This window comes from Sturnus vulgaris, chromosome 1, assembly GCF_052056855.1.
Source record: "Sturnus vulgaris isolate bStuVul1 chromosome 1, bStuVul1.hap1, whole genome shotgun sequence".
NCBI classification, from domain to species: domain Eukaryota; kingdom Metazoa; phylum Chordata; class Aves; order Passeriformes; family Sturnidae; genus Sturnus; species Sturnus vulgaris.
The window spans coordinates 150962374-150983910 of NC_142243.1; the positions used below are offsets into that span (position 1 = coordinate 150962374).

General features: G+C 37.2%; 1 protein-coding gene across 5 annotated transcripts in view; it reads right to left on the reverse strand.

Annotated features, from left to right (window-relative positions):
* Positions 1 to 5608: 5608 nt before the first annotated feature.
* The window catches only part of FAM135B (family with sequence similarity 135 member B), a 212094-nt gene continuing 196165 nt past the window's right edge, over positions 5609 to 21537 (reverse strand). For all 5 annotated transcript variants that reach the window (XM_088179686.1, XM_088179704.1, XM_088179694.1 and 2 more), the window contains 3 exons: positions 21183 to 21293; positions 18594 to 18707; positions 5609 to 16961 (listed from right to left, as the gene is read on the reverse strand). In XM_088179686.1, coding sequence (XP_088035812.1) covers positions 16756 to 16961; positions 18594 to 18707; positions 21183 to 21293 — 431 coding nt within the window. In that variant the 3' untranslated portion in view covers positions 5609 to 16755. The remainder of the gene's footprint in view (positions 16962 to 18593; positions 18708 to 21182; positions 21294 to 21537) is intronic.

Here is a 21537-nt window from a genome sequence, read left to right on the forward strand (position 1 = left end):
CCTGCATCTGTTTTTTTCCAGAAACAGCCACACTGGAAGACTTCTAAATAAATATAATGCAAAATCAAAACAAAGCAAAAAATCTAAAATTAAACAAAAATAGAAACTTGTTTCTTAACTAAAACACCAGCAACAGCTGGCTTCCTGATAAAGAGATTTAAGAGGATTTCAGTATTTAACTATGATTTGTCTTTTTGCTGTTGTTTATGTTTATATCACCAAAAGTATGGCAGCAGAGAAAACAGTTGTTTTAACACAGAGCTAATCTTTCTGTGTGTATGAATCATCTCACAGTAAAGGAAGTGTAGAACAAAAGAAAGAAAGCCGGAAACTTAAAAAGGTTTCCAGAATGTACCCAGGTTATGCTTTCAGCTGAGCTTTGACATGTCACCAGTAGAATGGATTAAATTTGCAACACAAGCTCTAGAGCATCATTCCTAAAAAAAGTTAGGGGTGTTCAAACTAAAGGATAAGTTCAGCCAAGCAGCTGATCTGTTCCATTTCGAATTCGGTACTTGTATATTCTTCACTAGAAAAACACAAACAGGATTTAACTTCATACAAAAAAAATATTCTCTTCTTCAGGAATCATAGAATCATTAAGACTGGAAAACACTTCTAAGGTCCTCAAGTCCAACCATCAACTAACAGCACCACCATGTCCACCACTGAACCATGTTCTTAATTGCCCTATCCACACATTTTTAAAATGTTTCTTGGGATGGTGACTCCACCATTCCCCTGGACAGCCTGTTCCAGTCTTTGAAAACCCTTCCACTGGAGAAATGGTTGTAATTTCTGAGAGGATGTATTAATACCAAGGCTTCACTGACCACTTTAATGAAAGCTACAAGAAGCACAAAGTTGGTATTTGTTCACTGTCTCATGGCAATTCCTGTATTAAGAGCTTGATCTATTGAAATGTTCCAGATAAATTTCAGGAAGCTCTGTGCCCTCATGCTTTTTGATAGTGAAATATCCTAATCTTATCTCAATTATTTTAATAAGAAGTTGTGAGTCCTGAACAGCTGTAAAAAGAATCAGATTTCAGTGAGAACTCAGTGTTCATCTTCTGAGAACATCATGATGTAAAGCACAAATCAATCTATGGGTACTAAGCCACAGGCTGGGTCTGAATTTCCAATTTATGTCATCAGCAATGGGAAAAACCGAAGGAAACTGTGATTCATATATCCCCAGGATACATGGTGGTAGTCTAGAAAAGAGAAATTATTTACCAGCAGTAACATTTCACATCCGGAAAACACACAGCTTTGCCTTTATGTGCATTCCACTCTGCACTTGGTTCTGTGTTTAGCCATGGTGTTACACTCACCTGGTGTTCCTTGGCCTGTCACAGCCCTGGCAGGAGCACAATGACATTCAAGGGAATGCACAGCTCATTCTCTTTGTATGAGCCTTTACTGACCTCGTGTGGCTGCTGGCAAGGGCAAGACACTTCTTCCTCAGGCTTCCCTTGGGACTGTCCACTGCCTGTAGGACTAAGAATCCTTGTGATTTTTTTAAAAGCATCTGCTAATGATTTGCAGATTGGGAAGCCAACATAAAAGTTACAAAATCTGAATAATCCTTCCTGTTTTCCTTCGGAATACTTCCAGTGGCAGAGGCTTTCCTGTTGTGTATGAAATGAGCTCACAGGTTATTTGGGTCTGTTAATGCCACCCCACTGGCTCACTAGTCAGTGGCATTTCAGCTGTGGAGGAAATGACATGGACATGCAGCTTAGGCTCAGAATTTAGTATTGAGAATAGGAGCGAAGATGTGCTGCCTGTTTAGCCCTGCCAAAGATCTTGCTTGTTGAAGCCATTCACAAGGAGATGAGGCAAGATGCAGTTAAACAACCACGAAATGCTCTTGGGAATGTTCACATCTAACCCAGACTGAACCAGAGAGGGAGAGTCTGCAGTTACTCTTACTGGTGATTTAAAATAACTTTCTTTTTGAATAGCTATGTCTCCCTGTCGTGTACAGATTGCTTTTATGATTTATCAAAGCTTCTTAAGGATGCTCTTTCCAAGCTGCCTGCTGCTTCTTTACAGTTAGCACAGTAGAGCATAGCTCTAGAGAGGTATTGCTGTATATATCCTACTTTAAAATCAGACAGGGTAATCCATAAATAACTCTGCAGCTAAAAAGCTTGTGGCAGCTTTGGATTATACAGCCAGGAAAAATGGATGTTTGTGGAAAGAGTTTGTACTATTTAAAGTGAGACAATTTTATGATTTTGATGCCCAAGTCCACCAAAACAATTTGAAACTTGGTACAAAAATCACCACATCTATGTAAAACAAATTGATGAAGCATAGTCAGGGATTCCTGAACTAATCTATCCTACTGCACAGTGCAAGGCAGACTTCTCGTGTTTCTATATATTTCTTTTTAGTCCATGCAATGAACACCTCATGGTGCTCATGGGATGAATATATCCTAGATGCAGGTGCAAAAATTCCTACTAATTATTAATTAATGGGTGAATTTGAATGCAAAATGTAGAAGATATAATGAGAAGGAGAAAAGGCAAGCAATGATGAAAGACAGCATATTCAGTCTGGCTATTGGTTCTTATTTTCAATGTCATGGCTCAAGGAAGAAAAGCACAGGCCAAGTTTCATCTGTCTCCAAATGTAGGCAATTTTGCATGAATATGAAGGTATTAGTTACCTACAGTAGAATTAACTGTAAGTATAGTGCAGTGTGTGTAGTCTGTACTATAAAAACTCTGTACTCTGTGCATGTACTATAGTACTCTGTGTGTGTCTGTGTGTGTGACAGGGAGTGTATGAATGTGTGTCTCACTCCTTCTTGACTCAAATCAGAGAGGAAACCTCTTTGGACAGCAATAATAACAACTTGATCAAGCCAATGTAAACTCTCAGGAACCATTCAAGCTAAAGAACAGGTTGCTAAAACCACCAACCACCACTCTGTGCATATCAGAGTCTGGCCAATGACACCCAGAAGGATGAAATGCAGAAAAACCCACGCTTGTTCTTTTCTTCAGTAATTAACCCTCAGTTCCAGTGCAATAATTAGCTCAAAGTCCAGCAGACCAGTTGTAGCTTATTTACTTGTTAATTGCAGTATTAATTGTGTAAATAGGTGCTTGGGTCTTCACTAATTCAATCTCTTTGAATTTACTTTCTGACTTTTAAAGTCAATTGTTCATCACACCGAGTACTATCTTTAGTAACGGCATGGGAAGGAGGATATGTTTGTGTGAGAAACACTGGCTAGAGGAAAATGAGGGAAAAATTAGGAAAAATAAATATTATGGGGTAGGGACATAGATTGCAGCTCCAGATACGAGTTACATCTGGAAGAACGGGACCAAAGCCCCACCATCCAAAAACCAGAACCACAGGGAACCCCCTGTGCTTCCAAGTGCTGGGGAGGCTTTAGACCAGATTTGCTTTGGGCTATACAGAATATATACAGAGTCATATTTTACCAGATTGCCTACTTGCATTTGGCTCTCCAACCATAAAGAAAAAAAACAGACTGTCCCTAGGCTTGAAAAGACTATAAAAGCTCGTGCCACCCATGTTCTACTTCATATTGCTCATGTCTGTCATGGAGTTATTTGTGATTCTCCCCATTTCTCAAGGGCACATTCATCCTTTATTGTTACACTCCCCTAAGAAGTTATTCAAAGGGCCAAACTGAGCTTTTGTCCCCTAATAGGTACCTGCCTATTACCTTTGAGAAAACAGAGGCCTTCTTTAAAAGTGTTGCTCTTATGTTACTTTATTGATCTAGGAATCCCACATGTCTATGACTAAAACCTTACCAGGATGTGGACTGTGGCACAGATTTTTTGGAAAACATCTACTTCATTTTGGACAGCCATGACATCAAATCATGGTGTTTCTTCACTAGGAGACCCCAGCACAAAATTAGCTTGTGATGAGGATATAGTTTATCATATTACCACAATTAGATTCAGAGAATAGTGAGGGTTATTTAGCAATTTTTTTTAATAATGCACTAAAAATACCAATTTGGACCATCATAAAACTGGCATTGGTTTGGATTTCCTGCACAGTTGGGATGAGTCTCTCCTGGCATTGACCAGAGTACCTGCTTATCTGCCTATCCTGATTGCTTTGAGGGGCATTCTGCCAAATCACAGAGAATATGCCAACTCCTGGATGTAACATTTTTAGGATGGACAAAAAACTTGTTGGGATTAAGGTGAGGTCAATTCATTTTCTGCCTGTGAGAGTGGAATGTAATTATAATCAAAAGGAAAATGCATTTAACCAATGCACTAATTATGCCCTCCCTGCTGCTGGCCCCTTTGCCATTTGATATGATTGTGAAATGAGTTAGGAAAAAAAGTATCTATACAGACACAGGCACAACAACACAGCTCCTGCTGACTGCTAATCAGTTTGCAACAGGAAGGCAGCAATGCCCTAAATTTTGTACTCCCTCCCTGGTTGAATAAAGGCTCCATCAACCTCTCAATGTATTTGCTGTCTTTTTGAGTCTCTGGGGACAACAACTCTAAATAATTCTTTTTCCACAAGAATTGCCTGAAAGAGTGTAAAGCACTAGTTAGGATCAGGAAACTTCTGGAACTGGACTGTGCTCTGCTTCACTTCCATCCTTTCCTTTTCCCAAGTTAGATACCATGGGTTGTATCTCATCATATAACACTACACTGCCATCAACAGTCTGTAAATATCTCTGGAGAAAAATTAAACAAATAGAGAGGGATATATCCTTGATAAAAGGATAAATAGATTCATGTGTTGCTGATGTACAGCTGTGACTAATTTTAAGTACAGATGTATTTTCATGGAAATTGTGAGTTAAGACCAGAACTTATAGCTATAGTCTGTGTCTATATGACTAGAGTAAAAGCAGAAATATCCTTTACTTGTTTGGTTAACTGGTATAGACATAGCCATAAGAGTCATGAAGAAACAACAAATCTCTCCAACCCCAGCCCAACAATTTCCAAAACTTCCTGGTAACAATGTGCAGCCATGTGTAAGGAAATTCACAACCACAATATATAGGGCCAGAGGAACTCAACTCTACTTATGAATAACATTCCTGAAACTCATTTTTAAATATTGAACACAAAAACACCTACAAAGTGTCTTAGAATTTACTAATGTTCTGCCTTCAAGGTTTTGCTGTTTCAACACCTTGTTTCAAGGTCTCATTCATTTCATTGGTCAAAAAGCTCCATGTTCAAGGCCTTTTAGACCATGATTATTTTACTTAATAATTATGTATTCAATAAGTCACAGCTGGTTTTCATTCTTCAAACAGAAGGACAGTCTGAAGCATAGAATCACAGAATCTTTTGCATTGGAAGAGACATTAAAACCATCTTGTTTCAATCTCCCTGCCATGGCTAGAGACAACTTCCACTGGACCATGTTGCTCAAAGCCCCATCCTTGAACATTTCCAGGGATAAGGCACCAGCCACAGCCCTTCACATAGCTCAACTATTTGCTTGTAGTTGAGGGTTTTTTATTCTACTTCTGTTTTTCACTCTCATCATGTTTGCCATGAGCTACATGGACAAAAGGGGTTGGGGAATTTCCTAACAATCAAGAACTAGGGAAAGTCCAGACAAAAGGAAGCAAAGATTTTATTGACATTTCTTTACACAGAACACAAGCTACACAAAATGCCACGATAAAGCATATGTAGAAAAATAGTAGAATCATATTGGCACTGATGACTATTCATTATTATTATAATATTATTATTATTATCATCATATTTTTATACAGGTTTCATCATTACCATAATAAATAAGCATTAAAATTTCACAGTGGCATTATCAGCTTTACATTCATGATCTTATTTATACAAGGGACCATGTCAGATTTCTTCAGCTTTTTGTATGGTCATGATTCAAAGTAGTAGGTTTAAAAATAAAAAGCCCTTTCCCTTAACCTATAAGGATCTATCCACAGTAATCCACTGACTTGATCCCTTGGAGAGGTCTGCATTTGTCTTAAAAGATATTACTTTTAAAACACATTTGACCAACTGGAAAATTGGCCTTAAAAAGAACCCAGAACATTTGTTATCTTGTGGTGGTCTGACTTTGAGATGCCATGGATGCTGCTGGTTGCCACTTAAGATCTTGTGGCTGTATAAAGCTCTTCACTAGGTCAATCCACTTGCAGATTTGGTCCATTATACCAAGAGTGCATTTGACCAGCATTTCTCAGGATCAGACCTTTAATAAAGACTTTGTGAATGCTGTTGAATCTGAACTTACATTCCAAGAAAATTGATTTGCATTTCTGTTTTCCTTAAAATATCACAGAATTGACTCGACTTCACGTTTCCACTTAGTGAGATTAGTTTTGTTTCTTGATGCAAGTCTCGCTTAAATCTTGACAGACATAGTTAAAGAAAATTGAAGTGTGTGGCAGTTGACAAATGTTCATTAGGGAAAGGGAAGTAAATTAGACAGAGGCAGACAAAGCATATGTTGTAAATCTTGGTATCTTAAAAAAATATATAGTACAGATTTTCTAAGCTCTCAACCTCTAATTATTGCCTCTTCTGTCTGATTTGAAATAATTCTTGAGAAACATAACTACCTCAATCAAATATAATAATGTCTCATTTAAAAGTCCAACCTCTAGTGTCACATGATGGAATTGGCTGTACTCATATTCAGACCACAGAAAGGGTTATAATTAAAAATACCATAGACTACTCATCTGCAAAGTTCAGCCTCAATATCAAGTTACTGTATAAATTCAAATTTGCAGAATGTTGTAGTTACTGTTACATGCACCAGTTATATCATGCATATTGCTTGCCCTGAACAATCAGCCCCAAAGGAAGTACTTGGAGAAGGATATTTCTCTGATGCTTTGCTTTGCAGCCTGTGTGCACAAACATGGGCATGAATCCAATGCTAGTATTTTACATCCACTTTGCAAGAGTACAAATGGTTATCAAGTTCAGGGGCCAACCTCTTGATTTCGTACAGTATTTTTATGCTTAAAAACCCCATAAATTTGAAATGCCTCAAGTTGAAATTACTCATTTGAAACTCATCCCAATAGTATTTGCCAGTTGCTTATCTGACAAAACCTCAACCGTATTATTTCTTTCAAAACATTTTCTAGCCTTGTCTTTGTTAACTAAAAATTGTAACAGTGCACATACAGAAAATCACTTTCAGAGCTAATTATTTACAGGAAACAGTAGGGTTTAATTCCAAGAGGTATTCTCTAAATATTTAATAAAATAAGTAAAAGGTAACTCTGAAACACAGATGAGGACCTTTAAAGAACTATGCTGCTGTCCACTGAACTCTAGTCCACATGTCAGTTGAGGAACAGTAAAGGTCCAATTTTAGGTGTTACCATTGAGCTGGGAATTAATCCACCAGTGTAAAGTGTTCCATTTAAATAGATACTGTAAAAATGTGGTTACTTCTGCTGCCATTGCTAACTTTAACTATTAAAAAGTCAAAGTCTGATTTTGAGGGCTACAATTTTATTACACTTTGAAGAGAGTGTAATTAAGGTTTACAATACCCTCAAACCAAGAATATGGTTCCAGTGCCAAAAACAGAGTAAGTGTGTTTGTACATTGCATACAGGGAGAGATAAGACATCAATCAAAACCTGCCTCAGAGATGTGTTTTGTTTGTAACACAAACTAGAATGTTTAATTTTAAGTCCCTGAATTTGCAGCTTGGAACAGAGGGCTAAGAAACAGGACAGAATTCACCTACTTCCTTTATTGGCTAAATTAGACTCATCAACATAAACTTCCTCTAAACAAGAAAGATCTCCCAACAGACAAGTCTTTCCCACTTACGCCTTGTACTGTTCATTGAAGGTAATTCTGTACATAAAGTTTAATTTTTTTGCTGTCTCAGATGCTGTGCCAAATTCTCTAAGCATAATTGAAAGATAGAGATTTAAGATCAGATTTTTTTTTAAGTACTTGAGTATACCTTAAGGGAGTTATAAAGATGACTGATGTCAGAGTCTAAGACAAGAATAAATATATTCATTGTTCAAGTCCAAGAAAACAAGTTTTAGGTTAAACTGTTCCAGTTCTAAAGAATATTATTATTAGAGACAAATCCAAGTAGAAAAAATATCAACAGAATTTTCAATTTACTTCTGAACTTTGTGATTTTTAATATGCTGATCTTTGTTTTGACCTGAGAGTTTTAACTAAAATCCAATAATATTCTGGAGTGATTTATTTTGATGAATTGGATAGGATTTTGGAAGGATTCTTTTTGATTTCTCTGTCATTACTGCAATCTCAGTGGGGTATATTCCTGTCATATCCTAGATAGGAGGAGAGTTTATCTTTACCTTCTTCTCAGTCTGTCAGAGCTATATCTAGACTGTGACTCACCTGAAGACACAAGAAGGAATGGGACAGAACATCAGTGTATCTTTTTTCTTGGCAAAACAAACACAGTAGAAAATGAACACAGAACCCTCTACGAATACTAGTGGGTTTTCAGTGGTGTGGGTTTCTTTCCAGACATGCAGTTATAAAGGAATACCATGGCTTGTCTAGACTTCTTGACTGATCTCCTTCATATTTCATAAGAAGATTTAACTGCAGAAAGAGGAAATAGCTAATTTCCCAAACTGGATGCATAGTCAAATATATAGAAAACTAAAATTAGTAAGAAGAGTGGCAAAGCTGATAAATCATTGATCTACCAGCTTAAAAAATGAATGCTTGGTTGAAAAGGATGGATGTCAAGGAAAATTAAAAAATGGTAACAAGCTTCCTGTCTTAGGAGACAGGGCAGCTCAGTCTGACATGTTGCATTGACCAGAGAAATCATGGGGGTGGTAGATAAAACACACATCAAACTTAGCACTGCTTAGATAAGCTTAGTCAGCTAATGGTGTGACAGGTGACAAATCACTGCACAAAAAAACTCTCTCCTCCAATAACGTGGATGAAGCCAAGAAATGGCTCCTTCACAGGAGTTCTGGAGGACAATCAACATAAACTGCCCCCAAAAGCAACAGAAATCTGTCAGGCTGAATGATCACCACCAGCTTCCTCCCAGGTATGGTGTGGTATGGTAAAAATACACTGTGCATGGGAACACAGCTTCACCTCTTATAGGAATAACATACAGATCCTATGGGAAAAGACATATGTACTTTCTGTGTGCATATGTATTTAGGGTATATATCATATGGGAGAGCTGACATACAAGAACTATATATTAGCATTTTTACTGAAAGTGATGACTCATTTTACATCAAAAACGTTCCCACTCAGCCTTTCCCGTGCATGTAGCTGCATATTTGATAGTGTCAGAAATCAGAATTGTCAGAAATGCCTTGGTTTCTTTGCACAGCTGGGAATGATGTACATAGTCTTATCCATATAAAAGCAGCAAAGAGTAAATGTCCCTGGGGCTGGAACAGGTAGATTCCTAATAAACTTATGCTTTCAAGAAGGAATGATAAACTTCTTAAATTAATTGCTTGAAATATTGGAGTTTTCAGCACCAAAAGCTGTTATACTTATTAGTGCAACCCCATTTACAGGGTGCATAAAAAAAGTGAGGCCATCACAATATCCCAGCTACCCACTCCAAAATAAAAGAGAATTACTGAAGACTGGACTTTTATGTGGAGAAGGAGTTTTTTGTTCCTTTGGATAAGTTGTTTGTGTTTGTAGCTGATATCTCTCAAAGACTGGAAGGCATGATGGATTGCAGTACGAGTTCACTGTATCACAGTTTCATATATGAAGAAGCAGAAGATACTTTAAGACATGAAGCTCCATGCAATTAGCATAGAGACATTGGACTTATGGAACATATATGCATGTGTGCAAATGCATTTCAGACAGGTATGATTAGGTTGTTACTGAGATAAGAGCATCTTGTAGACCTTTGGGTGAAAGTAGAGAATTGAATTTTCAAAAGCAGAGAAATCAAGTTTCAAGGTTGTAGCAGAAGTTAATTTAGTCTGACCTTTTGCATAAGAAGAGTTTATACATATTTATTCTTTATGCTTTTATCCTATGAGGAGAAGGCCTGACTCATCTGCATTTAAAGCATTCTAACTGTTTAACACTGATTAAACTGTTCTCATAAGCATTTCTATTCAGTGCACGGATTTCTCTTGGGGAAGTGCAAATGTATTATACAGTCTTCCTAAAATAGGGAAGAAACAGCAGCAGCTCTGTTCACATTAGGCTTCCTCACTATCTGTGCCCAAAGTAAAGATTAGTTCATAGGGGGCTGGAAGATTCCAGTGGTGGCAATGGGAGAGCAGCTCCAGCTCTTCGGATCAGAGCCTCAGACAGGGAGAGGATGTGATGAGTGCCAGCAGCCAGAGCCCTCCTGAACAGGAAAAAGGAACCAGACTGCAGCAGAGCCACCATCCAGTGAAGTTTGCCAGTTCCTGGTGCCTCTTAAACCCAGTTCAGGGTAGAGAAACTGGACAGGGCACAACAAAAGATCCCAGTGAAGGGTCTAAGCACACAGCTTCTGAGGACAGACAAAGTTTGTTTTGTCTAGCCTGGCACAAAAGACACCAAGTGACAAAGAGCTGTCTGAAAGAATGGAAAAGGAAGTTACAACTGTACCAGAAGCAATATCAACCCCATAGAATAAAAAGGTGGGATAAAAAAAGTAACAGAAAGAAGCTGCAGCTCAGAAAGTTTGAACTGAATTTTTAAATCTGTTGTTGTTGTCGTTTACTTGGTTGTTTTCCCTAGGAGTGATATACAGCAGCTGAGAAGGTATTCCAGAGTAGCTGTAGTATATCCATCACCAGATGTTTTCAATATCCAGCAAGACAAATATATGGCTGACCCTACCATGAGGCTCATGATAATCCTGCTTTTAACAGGAATTATACAGGGATGCTTCCAGCTGTTCCTTCTGAAACAAAATATTCTGTCATCTGTAACACTTCTGGATAGGTGCATAGCAGTCTTCATAAAAGACTGAGAAAATTGACTGGAATGAATGTGTGAGCACGATATCTCACTCCTGGATAAATGGAATGGCAGTGCTGGATATATTTGTGATCCCTCTCTACACTGACTTCACAGTATATGAAGGAGATGCAGTCAGGTCATACAAAAGTGACCAAGGAAATACGGGAATGTCTGGACAAAGCAGAACAGTAGTTTAGGGCAATTTAGGCATCTCAAAGAAATATCAAATTAAGGAAACCAGGAACAGAGCCAGGGGCACAACCTGTGCCCACATAACCTGTGGTTATGTTTGACCCAAAAGTCAAAACCAAACCAGAGGAGAGTGAACTGCAGCTAAACATGTCTCCCACTATGAATTTCCTTACTCCAAACATTAATGGTCTAATTTTTAATTCAGTGGTTATTTGTCCTGAGACTATGGGGCTACAGCCATAAAGCAACTGCTTTGAAGAAGATGAACACTGACTCCAACAGACCTGTATTTATACTGGTTTATAAATTTTAAACAATTCATTGATTAAATAAACACTTAAAATTTGGGGGAGGAGGTAAATTTAGCAAGAAAATGTCAATTAGAAAACATTAACTATCAAAACTGCTGAGCATATGTGTTGAAATAAAGCAAAGCACTCCATAAGAGTTCTCTATGGACATGACCTTTAGCATCTAAATAACCAGCTGGAGTGAAATATGTTAGGCTGTTCTGATGATAATTTATAAATGGAAATTTAAGTCCACAAAGAAAATAATCATTCAGCTAGGCTGACACATATTGGCATACTGAGACTCAGAAATGCTCCATGACTATTCATTATATATTAAATTTCATGGGGTATTTGCATAAGCCTTCACAAGAGTCTAACCCTGTTATTAGAAGTTCTCATCTTTCTCCTCCATCACCACTCAGCTATTTTAAATGCAGAGGTAGAAAGCAAGAGATTTTTTTTTTTTTTTTAACACACCAAAAGCACCAAAGAAAACTAAAAATTCTAATGAAAACTTTTGCTTGAATTCCCAGTTTTCACGCTGGCTTGTGATAGCTTTCTCTCTCAAGTGTGGCTCTTTTCTGGCAAAGGAGCAGTGAAGAGGATTGGTCAGTGGATATTTACGAATTGCTTTGAAGTAAAATAGTGCTCAGGATCTGTGTAGGTAGTTCCAAAGCTCTGTGCTAATGCTTCAAGTCTTTAGAAAATTATCCTTTAAAGCTAAAAAATTTCAGCTTCACCTAGTGTCAGTGGGCAGACCTGATTTTGAAAACAAATTTAGAATTTCATTAAAGAGAAAATGAGCATTCATTGGAGGCCAGAAAAAAGACCCATTTCCTTCTAGATGTTAAAGGAGCATTATTCATATCTTCAATGTTTGCTTTTGATTTGTGCAGTCAAAACTTGCACACACGTGAAAAACTGAAGTCATCCAGTCCACAAATACTGACCTTCCCATTTCTGTCTATGTCTTAGACACCCAGAAAGTGAATTGTATAAATTATAAATTCCCTGGACAAGGAACAGAGGAAAATAACCCTGAATGCCACCAAAGTAGAAAACAGGATCACTCCTGCAGACTTTCAGTAGTAACTACCCCTCTTCACTGACTACAGAGAGAAAATAAGCCTTTTATTTTAGTAGAACAAGTTCATTTTGCAACACTTTTTGAAGCACAAATAAGGTGCTTAAAAATTCTACAATTCTCCAGGAAAAAATTCCAGAGGATCCAGGAGATTGAATTCTCATTTTCCAGGAGATTGAAAAGCAACTCTTTGAAAATCTTCAGCCCAGATGCAGAAAGAACTCATTATTCTGTCCCTCACCTATACACACTTAGTCAATACTGCAATTTCTCTCCATCTATAGTTAAAAAAAAAAATCCATTTCAGAAGATATTAAATTATTTTAAGAGCAGGGAGCAATGGGGTCTAGGAGACCCAGAATATTGGGAAAAAAATAATCCAGCTACTAATAAAGGTATGATCATAGAATTATAGATATCCACTGAATTGTTATAACCACACTGTTCTTCAAATCTTTTAAAACAGTTAATGTCAGTCCTCTTAAATATTATAGTCTGCTTCAGGAACTTCTTGTCTTTCATCCATCCCCCTGTCTTTTTCTTTCAAAGCTTTGAGATGTGCTGGCTCTGCTCCTCTGATTCTACACATGGATTATCACCTTTCCTCACAGAGAACTTGCTCATGTGGGTTCCAGCTCATACTTCTCCTCTGACGCTGGAAAATAACCAAATACACTTTACCTGGTGGAGATCCTCCTTGCTAGTTTTAAGCTTTTTAGATGCTAAAAAAACAACCTTAGAATGCTGGCTTAATTTTTTACTTAACTGAAGAATCCCTTAGAATTGAAGGGAGCTTCACTTCTAAGGTTGACGCTAATTTTGACAAGCTACCAAAAAAATAAGTTTGTCCCTCCTCTGTCCAAGGTCTTGAAAAATTCTCTTATCCTCTGTGAATGTGAGAGCTTCACTGAAGTGTTCAAGCCCTGCCCCCATAGGTAGAGGAAGCCAAAAGGGGATTGTGCAGATTGCAGGGAAAATCCTTGTAGAAATACTGCAAATTTTAAAATGTATTTAAAAAGGCTTTATGGGAAGGAACAATATATTGAAATTCCAAAGGTTGTGACAGAAACAAAGAAGCTAACTGTGCACTTACTTTGCTAATTTTTTTGAAGACAATTCTTGCTATATATTTCTTTCCATGTAAATACAAACCTGAAAATAATTCCATGCTGATTACTATACTTTGATGAAGTCCAAAAACTTATATATTACTTATATTATAATGACAATGCAGATTTCTTTGCAATATAGTCTACATAATTGAGTGGATTTATAATATTGAGAGGCAACATCCCATTAAAAAGAATAAAAGGAGAAAAAGTGAGGGAGGCTATTCTGAGAACCTTAAAATGGAAGCTCAACTAGACAGCTACTGCCAATATATCCCACAACGTTCTGCCAGTAGAAGGAAGATAAAATCTGTGTCTTATCATTTGACAGGAATGATATTTCCCAGATTTTTCTGAGGTTCCACAGGAGCGTTCTTCCATACCCCACAAGATGTAAGTTATGTGGACCTGATTCAAGTCTATAAACAATCCAACACCAACTCTGAAATTAGACTGAGCCATCAAAGAATTCTATAGGAATAGGAACACTGACACCTTTAGGTATATTTATCCATCAGTCAGAGCACTGGATGGAGTACAGAATGTCAAAGTGAACATATGGAAAGGCTCACCAACTCCTGCAGCAATACAGAGACCTTTTCCCATGTCCATTCTCTCACAGTCATGCAAATTTAAAGCTGGGAATGCTGTCCAATACACAAGGCAAGGCAAGAACCTCCCATCTGAATGTAAGAACAGCTAAACTGGTTGTTGTCAGACTCAGGACTGTGAAAGTTGGTGTGTGAGACCTGGAAAGATGCCAATTTCTTTGTATAGACTGTACACACACAGCAGGTGTGCATATAGGTGTAAAGTCACTTCTTTCTAAATGTTTTTCAAAATTTTTAGTTTGCAGACTCCTGAATATTGTCTACAAGTGGAGCAGACCCTCATACAGCACACACAAGTTGTTTATGGTTAGAGATTGCTTTTCTTTCCTGCTTTTCCACATAGTCCTGGTGCAAAAGGGCTGCACTATATAACAGCTCAACCTCCATGTCCCATTATATTTAAAATTCTCTAGACAATTTACTGAGGAAGAAGTAAGTTTTGATATGTCAGTGCAGCTGGCACTAGACTGGCACAAGACTAGACTCACAAAAAGTGAAAAAGAATTCCCAAACAAGAAGTGGAAACCACAGGTTCCCTGATAGAATTAATTTGTTAACTAGGTAAAACTGACTATTAACATTTAACAGTCAATCTGTAAGGGAAAAAAAAGAGAGAGAGAAACACAATAGTATCTACCTATTTAATTAAAGTACTGAGGTATTAAGAAACTTGTCAGCATTGAATCACAGCATGGAATTGCTCCTATATGATTTCTACCTCTATAAGGGCACAAGATTTTTATGTGTACTGATCCTTTCCAGGTGGTTTAATCTCACCCTTTGACATATACCTTCTTTCTCCTTCCTGTTTTAAAAACATGCATTAGTTATCAAGCCAACATTTTTTTCCTTTACCAGCATTTGCCAGTCTGCTAAACCTCTTTTCTTGAACTAATTTAGTGTAAATTTTTCACTTTTTTTCTTTTGAGAAAAAATGAGGTTTTCTTGCAATCTCTGTAACTGTGATGCTTTTTGTTTTCATTTTGTATTCTTATTTCACAAATCTCCACCACCTTAATCTTAGTTTACTGATGGGAGTTTTGACACCTAAACTCAATTTTGTAGATTTTTTGTCATTGCTAGAAGATATAGAGACTTGTTCATTTGTATTTTTAAACAATTTGTATTTTCATTAAAAAATTGCCTGCCTTCCAAACAAAAATAATTTTGAAGAATTACTCACTTTCTCTTTTTTCAAAAAAACTACTGTGACATTGAAAATTTATCAACATTTTATGAAAATGTGCAGAAATTCATTGAAATTTGTCACTTTAAATCTGATAACTTTGTGATAAAAATCTTAATGTAAATTTGATGAAAAAAAATTAAAATAGGGAAATATGTTATTTTTCAAACTCTTAAAAACTACCTAGATTTCATTGCACAAATAAAGTTTTAAATAATTCAACCAGCTATAACCATGTAATTATTAGGACTGTATATAGCACTGTAAATGGGTATTAACAAAGTATTTAGAGAATATTGCAGATGATCTTAAGATATCCTTATGTTTTTAAGCTTTCCATAATCTTAACCATTTATCTCCAGACTTTTTTTTTCCAAATATTTGGGTTTTCCAGGGTATAACTGGCTAGATTTGGAATTCGGTATCAGTGTAATAAATTAAAAAAAAAAAAAATTAAAAATGTTGAGACAAGTGGACTTAGATACAAATGTAAACGTAAAAATTGTACCTTTAAGGTTATAACAAATACAGTCAGTTATGCTCCTCTATAAATGTAAACAGAAGAAATGTTAACAGATGCCACTGATATTTTACAAGTAATCCAATATAGTCCTCTTGATTTGGCAGCTTCTACCTTTAATAAAATTCTTCCCAAACTAAAGTTGGGGTTTCTTTTTAAAGACAAATATCAACATATGTTCATTCTATGCAAAATACTTTACTCCTTTCCATTATTTGAATGTACAATTTGTATGTTACAAATTATTACCAGTAATGGAACCATCCAAATATCTTCTTCCAACAAACAGAAAGACTGAAACTTGCATAAATGGTTTTCAGACTTCTCAGTTCATCACAAAGAAGGTTTTAACCTGAGTTCACATACATGTGTTTCCTTGTGTGTTAACTACCCCAAAAGTGCTACAAATGTAGAGCTTTGTTAATACATAAATAAGCAGTAAATCAAGGACAGACAAGTTCCTGGTTTAATATTCAGGAGAAACGGGAATTATATTGGTCCAATCACATTTAGAGAATTAACCTTCTGATTCTGATTCTGTACTTCAGAAGTGGCTCATGTCTTTATGAGGACAAAACCCATAGAAACTGAAGAGGAATATTTATTTCTTCCAAAAGCACCAATAATTGGAAGCTTGAATGCCTTTAAGCCATAGCACTTTATTCTCTGAAAAGAGAAATGGAAATGGTAAGTTTGAAAGTCCCACCTGATCTCATTTAAACATTGCTCTCCTTTGGCTAAGGGAGTCTCCTCCACTCAATGGAAAGGTTGGCCTCTGTTACCCCGTACTTCAGGCACTATTTGAAGTAGTTGAGTCCTGCCACAAGGAAAAACTTCTCCAGGAAAAGTTCAGAGTCCAGCACGGCAATGTGGGCAGCCCGGCCTATCAACGTGTTGGCGGTGTTAGGCAGAGCATGGAACACGTTGTGTCTGATCAAAGTGCAGTCCTTGGCCCCAATCAAAGGCTGGAGCAGGTTGTTGATCATTTCTGCATAAACAGGACCTGGAAAAGAGTGGAGATATCACACCTACACGCCAAAGCACACAGATCCTTTCTTTTCTTCCAGTATCATTTAATTGCAGTCATGGAGATAAGGAAACGAGGCAAAGCCAAAATAAATGTAAGAGACAGCAGTCCAGTTCAAAGATTCACCAGGTGCCAGAGTTCATGTGATGCAGGCACTGGCCATGAGGAGGCATCTGCTGAAGCTGCTTAGCATGAAGCTTGAGACATTCTCAGCCTTTCCTCTGTCAATGAAGAAAATGCTTCTGCTTCTTTTAGGGGAGTGGGGTTGGACTCACACTGCCTATGAATTCAAATGTGAGAAGGTCTGTGGTCGTTGTGATGCACACAGAAAGAGAGGGAGACAGACACACACCTGACTCCAAGTTAGATGAACAGGAAAAGAGAACTTTATTCACATGACATGACTATTTATGGAAATCTAACAATGATCGTGGATTGGACAGGGATGGAGAGACCTCTGACTCCAGCTGGCTCATCACAATGTCAGTCAATTCTCTCTTCCTCCAAAGAGGAATGCAAACAATCCACTGTTTATCAGAATGAGTATGAGAAATATAAAAATAATGTATCAACACTCAGAAGGCTAGAAAACCCAGGGCAACAAAGGTCTGGCAGGACACAAGTTCATTTGGGTTTCTCTGGGGAGTCTAATGCAGGAAAGGCAACATGTAGAGATAGCTGAGGTGTTTATAAGGGCAGAAACAATGGCTCAGGAAACATTTACAGATAAATGATCTGATGTAGTGATAAATGTACTGATCTGGCTCCTGCTAGGTCAAACATGTCCCTGAGGATCAGTCACTGTAGGTGGGTTGAAGAATTTCCTTTTAATTCATGTCTTAGGTAGAATGGAAAGAGCTGTCATTTAAGTAAGAGGTGTGAAGGCAACCATGCTGATTATTGGGCCTGTGTGTCTCTTTCTGCTTCCAAAGAGTACCTCCATTTCTAGGTAATCACAGATGTGAAAAGGGGATGAAATTGCACCGAACATGATTGCTGGATGTGGTATCAAACTGAAGCCATGAAACATTTTATAAATGAGGAAGACTGCTAGTAACAAAAGCAATACACACAGCCTGGGCTCACAGGAGGGCCTCTGGTGGTGTGAGTTCTGATGTGTTGTACAGATTTTATTACAAAACAATATGATTTTAGATCTGTCCCTTAAATTATCTTGCAATCATTCAAACACTATTGAAAACAAAGGGAAAATCCCTGTTGGATGTGTTGAGAAAGATTTCATTACGTGATAAAAAGGGGAGAAAATACAAGTAAATCAGTAGACTACAGGAAAACATTGTCAAGAGCTAGTTCTATTATCACTTAAAAAAAAAAAAAAAAAAACTTAGAGGAAAAGGGAGGAAGCAGTAAGAAACCTTTGATTATGACCTGATTGAAATTTGTTTTCATCGGGCAAAGAGCTTCTTGAAAAGCTTCTTTTATTGATTTCAGTAATTTCCTGTGGGAAGCGAACACTTTTTTCCTTATCAAATAAACATTTGAGTTTTCATCATGTTGATGAAAAACCCTTCTAATGTAATGACCTCAGTTGCACAGAAAAGCAATTCTTCAACAGTCTTGGGAATATATAAAAGATCTTAAACATACCTGTGTGTCTGTCCTTAAGTGCATTTTTGCACATTTCTATTCTTGCTGAATGAAAAGGTACGTATCTGTCTTGGGGTGAGGCCACTAACACAACATTTTTAAAATACTGAAGACCTGTGGCAAACATATTAAATACATTAATCACAATTAAGCACAGTGATGAAAATGAATACAGTGTGAAAACAACATGACTATTTCATGTTCAAAGGCTTTTGAAAATCTACACTGCAAAATAGATGATAATAATTCAAATATGCAACACAATCTTAGAAAGATTCATAGCAGCTTAAACACATTTCTGTTGCTTCTGTGAACTATTTTTTACTTATCGACATTCACCCAGGTTAATTGTCTGTCAACAAGGAAAAGTAAGAACTCTCTGAAAAAAAATACTTTTATTAAAATCTTATTCTTGAAAATATTTATACCTCTAAACAGGATCAAGTTCAAAAATAACACAACAAATTAGTAAAATTATCCAACAAAATAGAGAGAGGGACAAGAAAAGGAATTGCTATAATGTCATACTGGTACATTTGTGTTGAGTTAGTCTTAGAGTCCATCTAGCCCCTGCATGCAGCAGCTACTTGACAAAGTCATACTGCTGGTACATCACTTGAAAACCCCAAATTCTGCCTCTTCCCTAGAGCTAATGAGGCCACGGATGAGCTCCTGCTGTTTGACCTGCCTATGGTCTCTTGAGTCCATCACCCACATTTAACAGAAAAGTAAGAAAATGGACACTGATGATATAACCTACTTGCTCAGAGAATATCCTGAACACAGAAGAGCTGTGGGTTTGTCCTTTATCTTTCCCTCCCTCTTATGGGAAAGTTGTCCAGAAGTAGAGCCAGGTTGGATGGGGCTTTTAGCTACCTGGTCTAGTGGAAGGTGTCCCTGCCCATTGCAGGGGGAATGGAATCAGATGATCTCCAGGGCTCATTCATGTCTCTATGATTAAAAAACTATGATTTCTAGACTTTAATAGACAATCTGACCATCACCACCACAAGGAAAAGTCCTGCTGGCTGCCTTTCCAGAACCTGACTTAAGGTGTTTATCATTTTCTTCTTGTGCAGTCAAACCAACTGAGTTTGTAACTTCAATCTGAAGTAAAAGGTAGGAGAAACCCCAGTGGGTGTTACCATATCTAAAACCTTATGTGAAGAGGTTCAATAGGGAAGAATACTTTATTGTGGGTTTTGTTTTGGACTTTATTTTCACAACAAGCATGAGGAATATTTGTTAAAGAGATTGAAAGGTAACAGGGACTTCTACTTTAATAAGAAAGTCAGAAACTGCTGGAGGCTTAAGGAGTCATCTGGCAATGTAAGCACAACACTGCTTCTGGCATTTCTCTCTCTGAGGGTTCTCCCCACTTCTTTTGGGAGCAGGGTGCCAGAGTAGGGGCATCTCTCTATTGAATCACTATGCCAGTTCATAATATGGACGTGTCTAAATCTTCAGATATTTTGCCTAAGCATCTACCCAGATTATTCTGACTTTACAGACAATCCTCTCCACATTTAAATTTCTGCTTTCTCTATTTTCAGGGACAACATCTGCATTTTTAACCTCTTATATCTCCAGTCTACCAAGCTAACAAGCAGCAAGTCGCTTTGACTCACTACACGTGCTTGGGAATTCATTCCTTGGGAAGATAAAGTATGAGCTTTTTCTGTAGAACCAATTTTATTTAAACTTGACAGTAGTAAAATAGTCATCAACTGTATTCCACAGAAATAAGAACTAGGGAATCAAAGGGAAAATTCAAATAACACCAATTTACATCAACCTCCTGTCATTGATTGAGTAATGTAGCATATCTGTAAGATTTAGATGTTCTATTGATATTAACATAGTCTTTGTTTCTTATTAGCAGTGTATAAAAGTATGAGAAAAGAATTAAACATCAAGTAGTGACCTTGTCACTACATACTTAGCATCAGTCTGCTCACACTCCATACTAAAAATAACTACTAAAAAAAATCTGCTTCAACAGAAGGAACATGCTTGCTTTCTTTTCTTAAGAAAAGTCTGATTTATTTCATTTATTCATGACAGATTAAAGAATAGGGAAAAAATTCTCTATTCAGACATCATTTTTCTAGTGTGAGGCCATACATCTCTCTCTGTAGTACAGAAGTGTCAGAACAGACATGAATAAAATTTGCTCTTCATCTCTCAGAGCCATATTTCCTAGAGACAAGAGATGTTAAACTTACCAAAAAAATAATAAAAAAGGAAAAATGGTTTTCATCTCATAGCATAAATTAAGCAATGATGGCCTGTCAAGAATGATGTTTCTTGCTTGCAGAATATAAACTTTGGTGCATGTTTACTGCAGAACGAAGGCCTTATTTAATGCTAACAGTTTGGCAAAGACATTATCAGATCACTTTCACTGAAAAAATGCACAGATGGAATTGATATTAGATTTTAGACAGGGCAGCCCTTCTAAGAAACATGTTTAAAGAAAGATCATTAACAAAATGTAGATTTCCTCTACTCCCTGGAGAACAGGCCAATCCAGAACAAAACAGTGGAATAGCCCTTGGTACTTACAAAGGCACATCAAGCCCTACTCACCCGTTTTTTGGCTGAGCTGATAGAGGAAACACTTGCGCAGATCCGCGTTGTCCCTGAAGGTCAGTTGCAAAAGCGACCCTGACTTTTTCAACTTCTGCATTAGCCATAGACCTGGAATGAAAATTGGTGCATATTTTTATCCTTTGTAAATTGTCAAGCAGAGGGGTTAAAGGTATGTGCTGTAATTTAGTGGAAGTTTTATTTGTTCTTGTACTTCTAATCAACAGAAAGAAAAGTCTAATAAAGGTCTCTAATAAGGATAGAGGCAACAGTTTTAAACTAAAAGAGGATAGATTTAGGCTACATATAATTCTTTACATTGAGGCTGGAGAGACACTGGAAGTGGTTTCCCAGA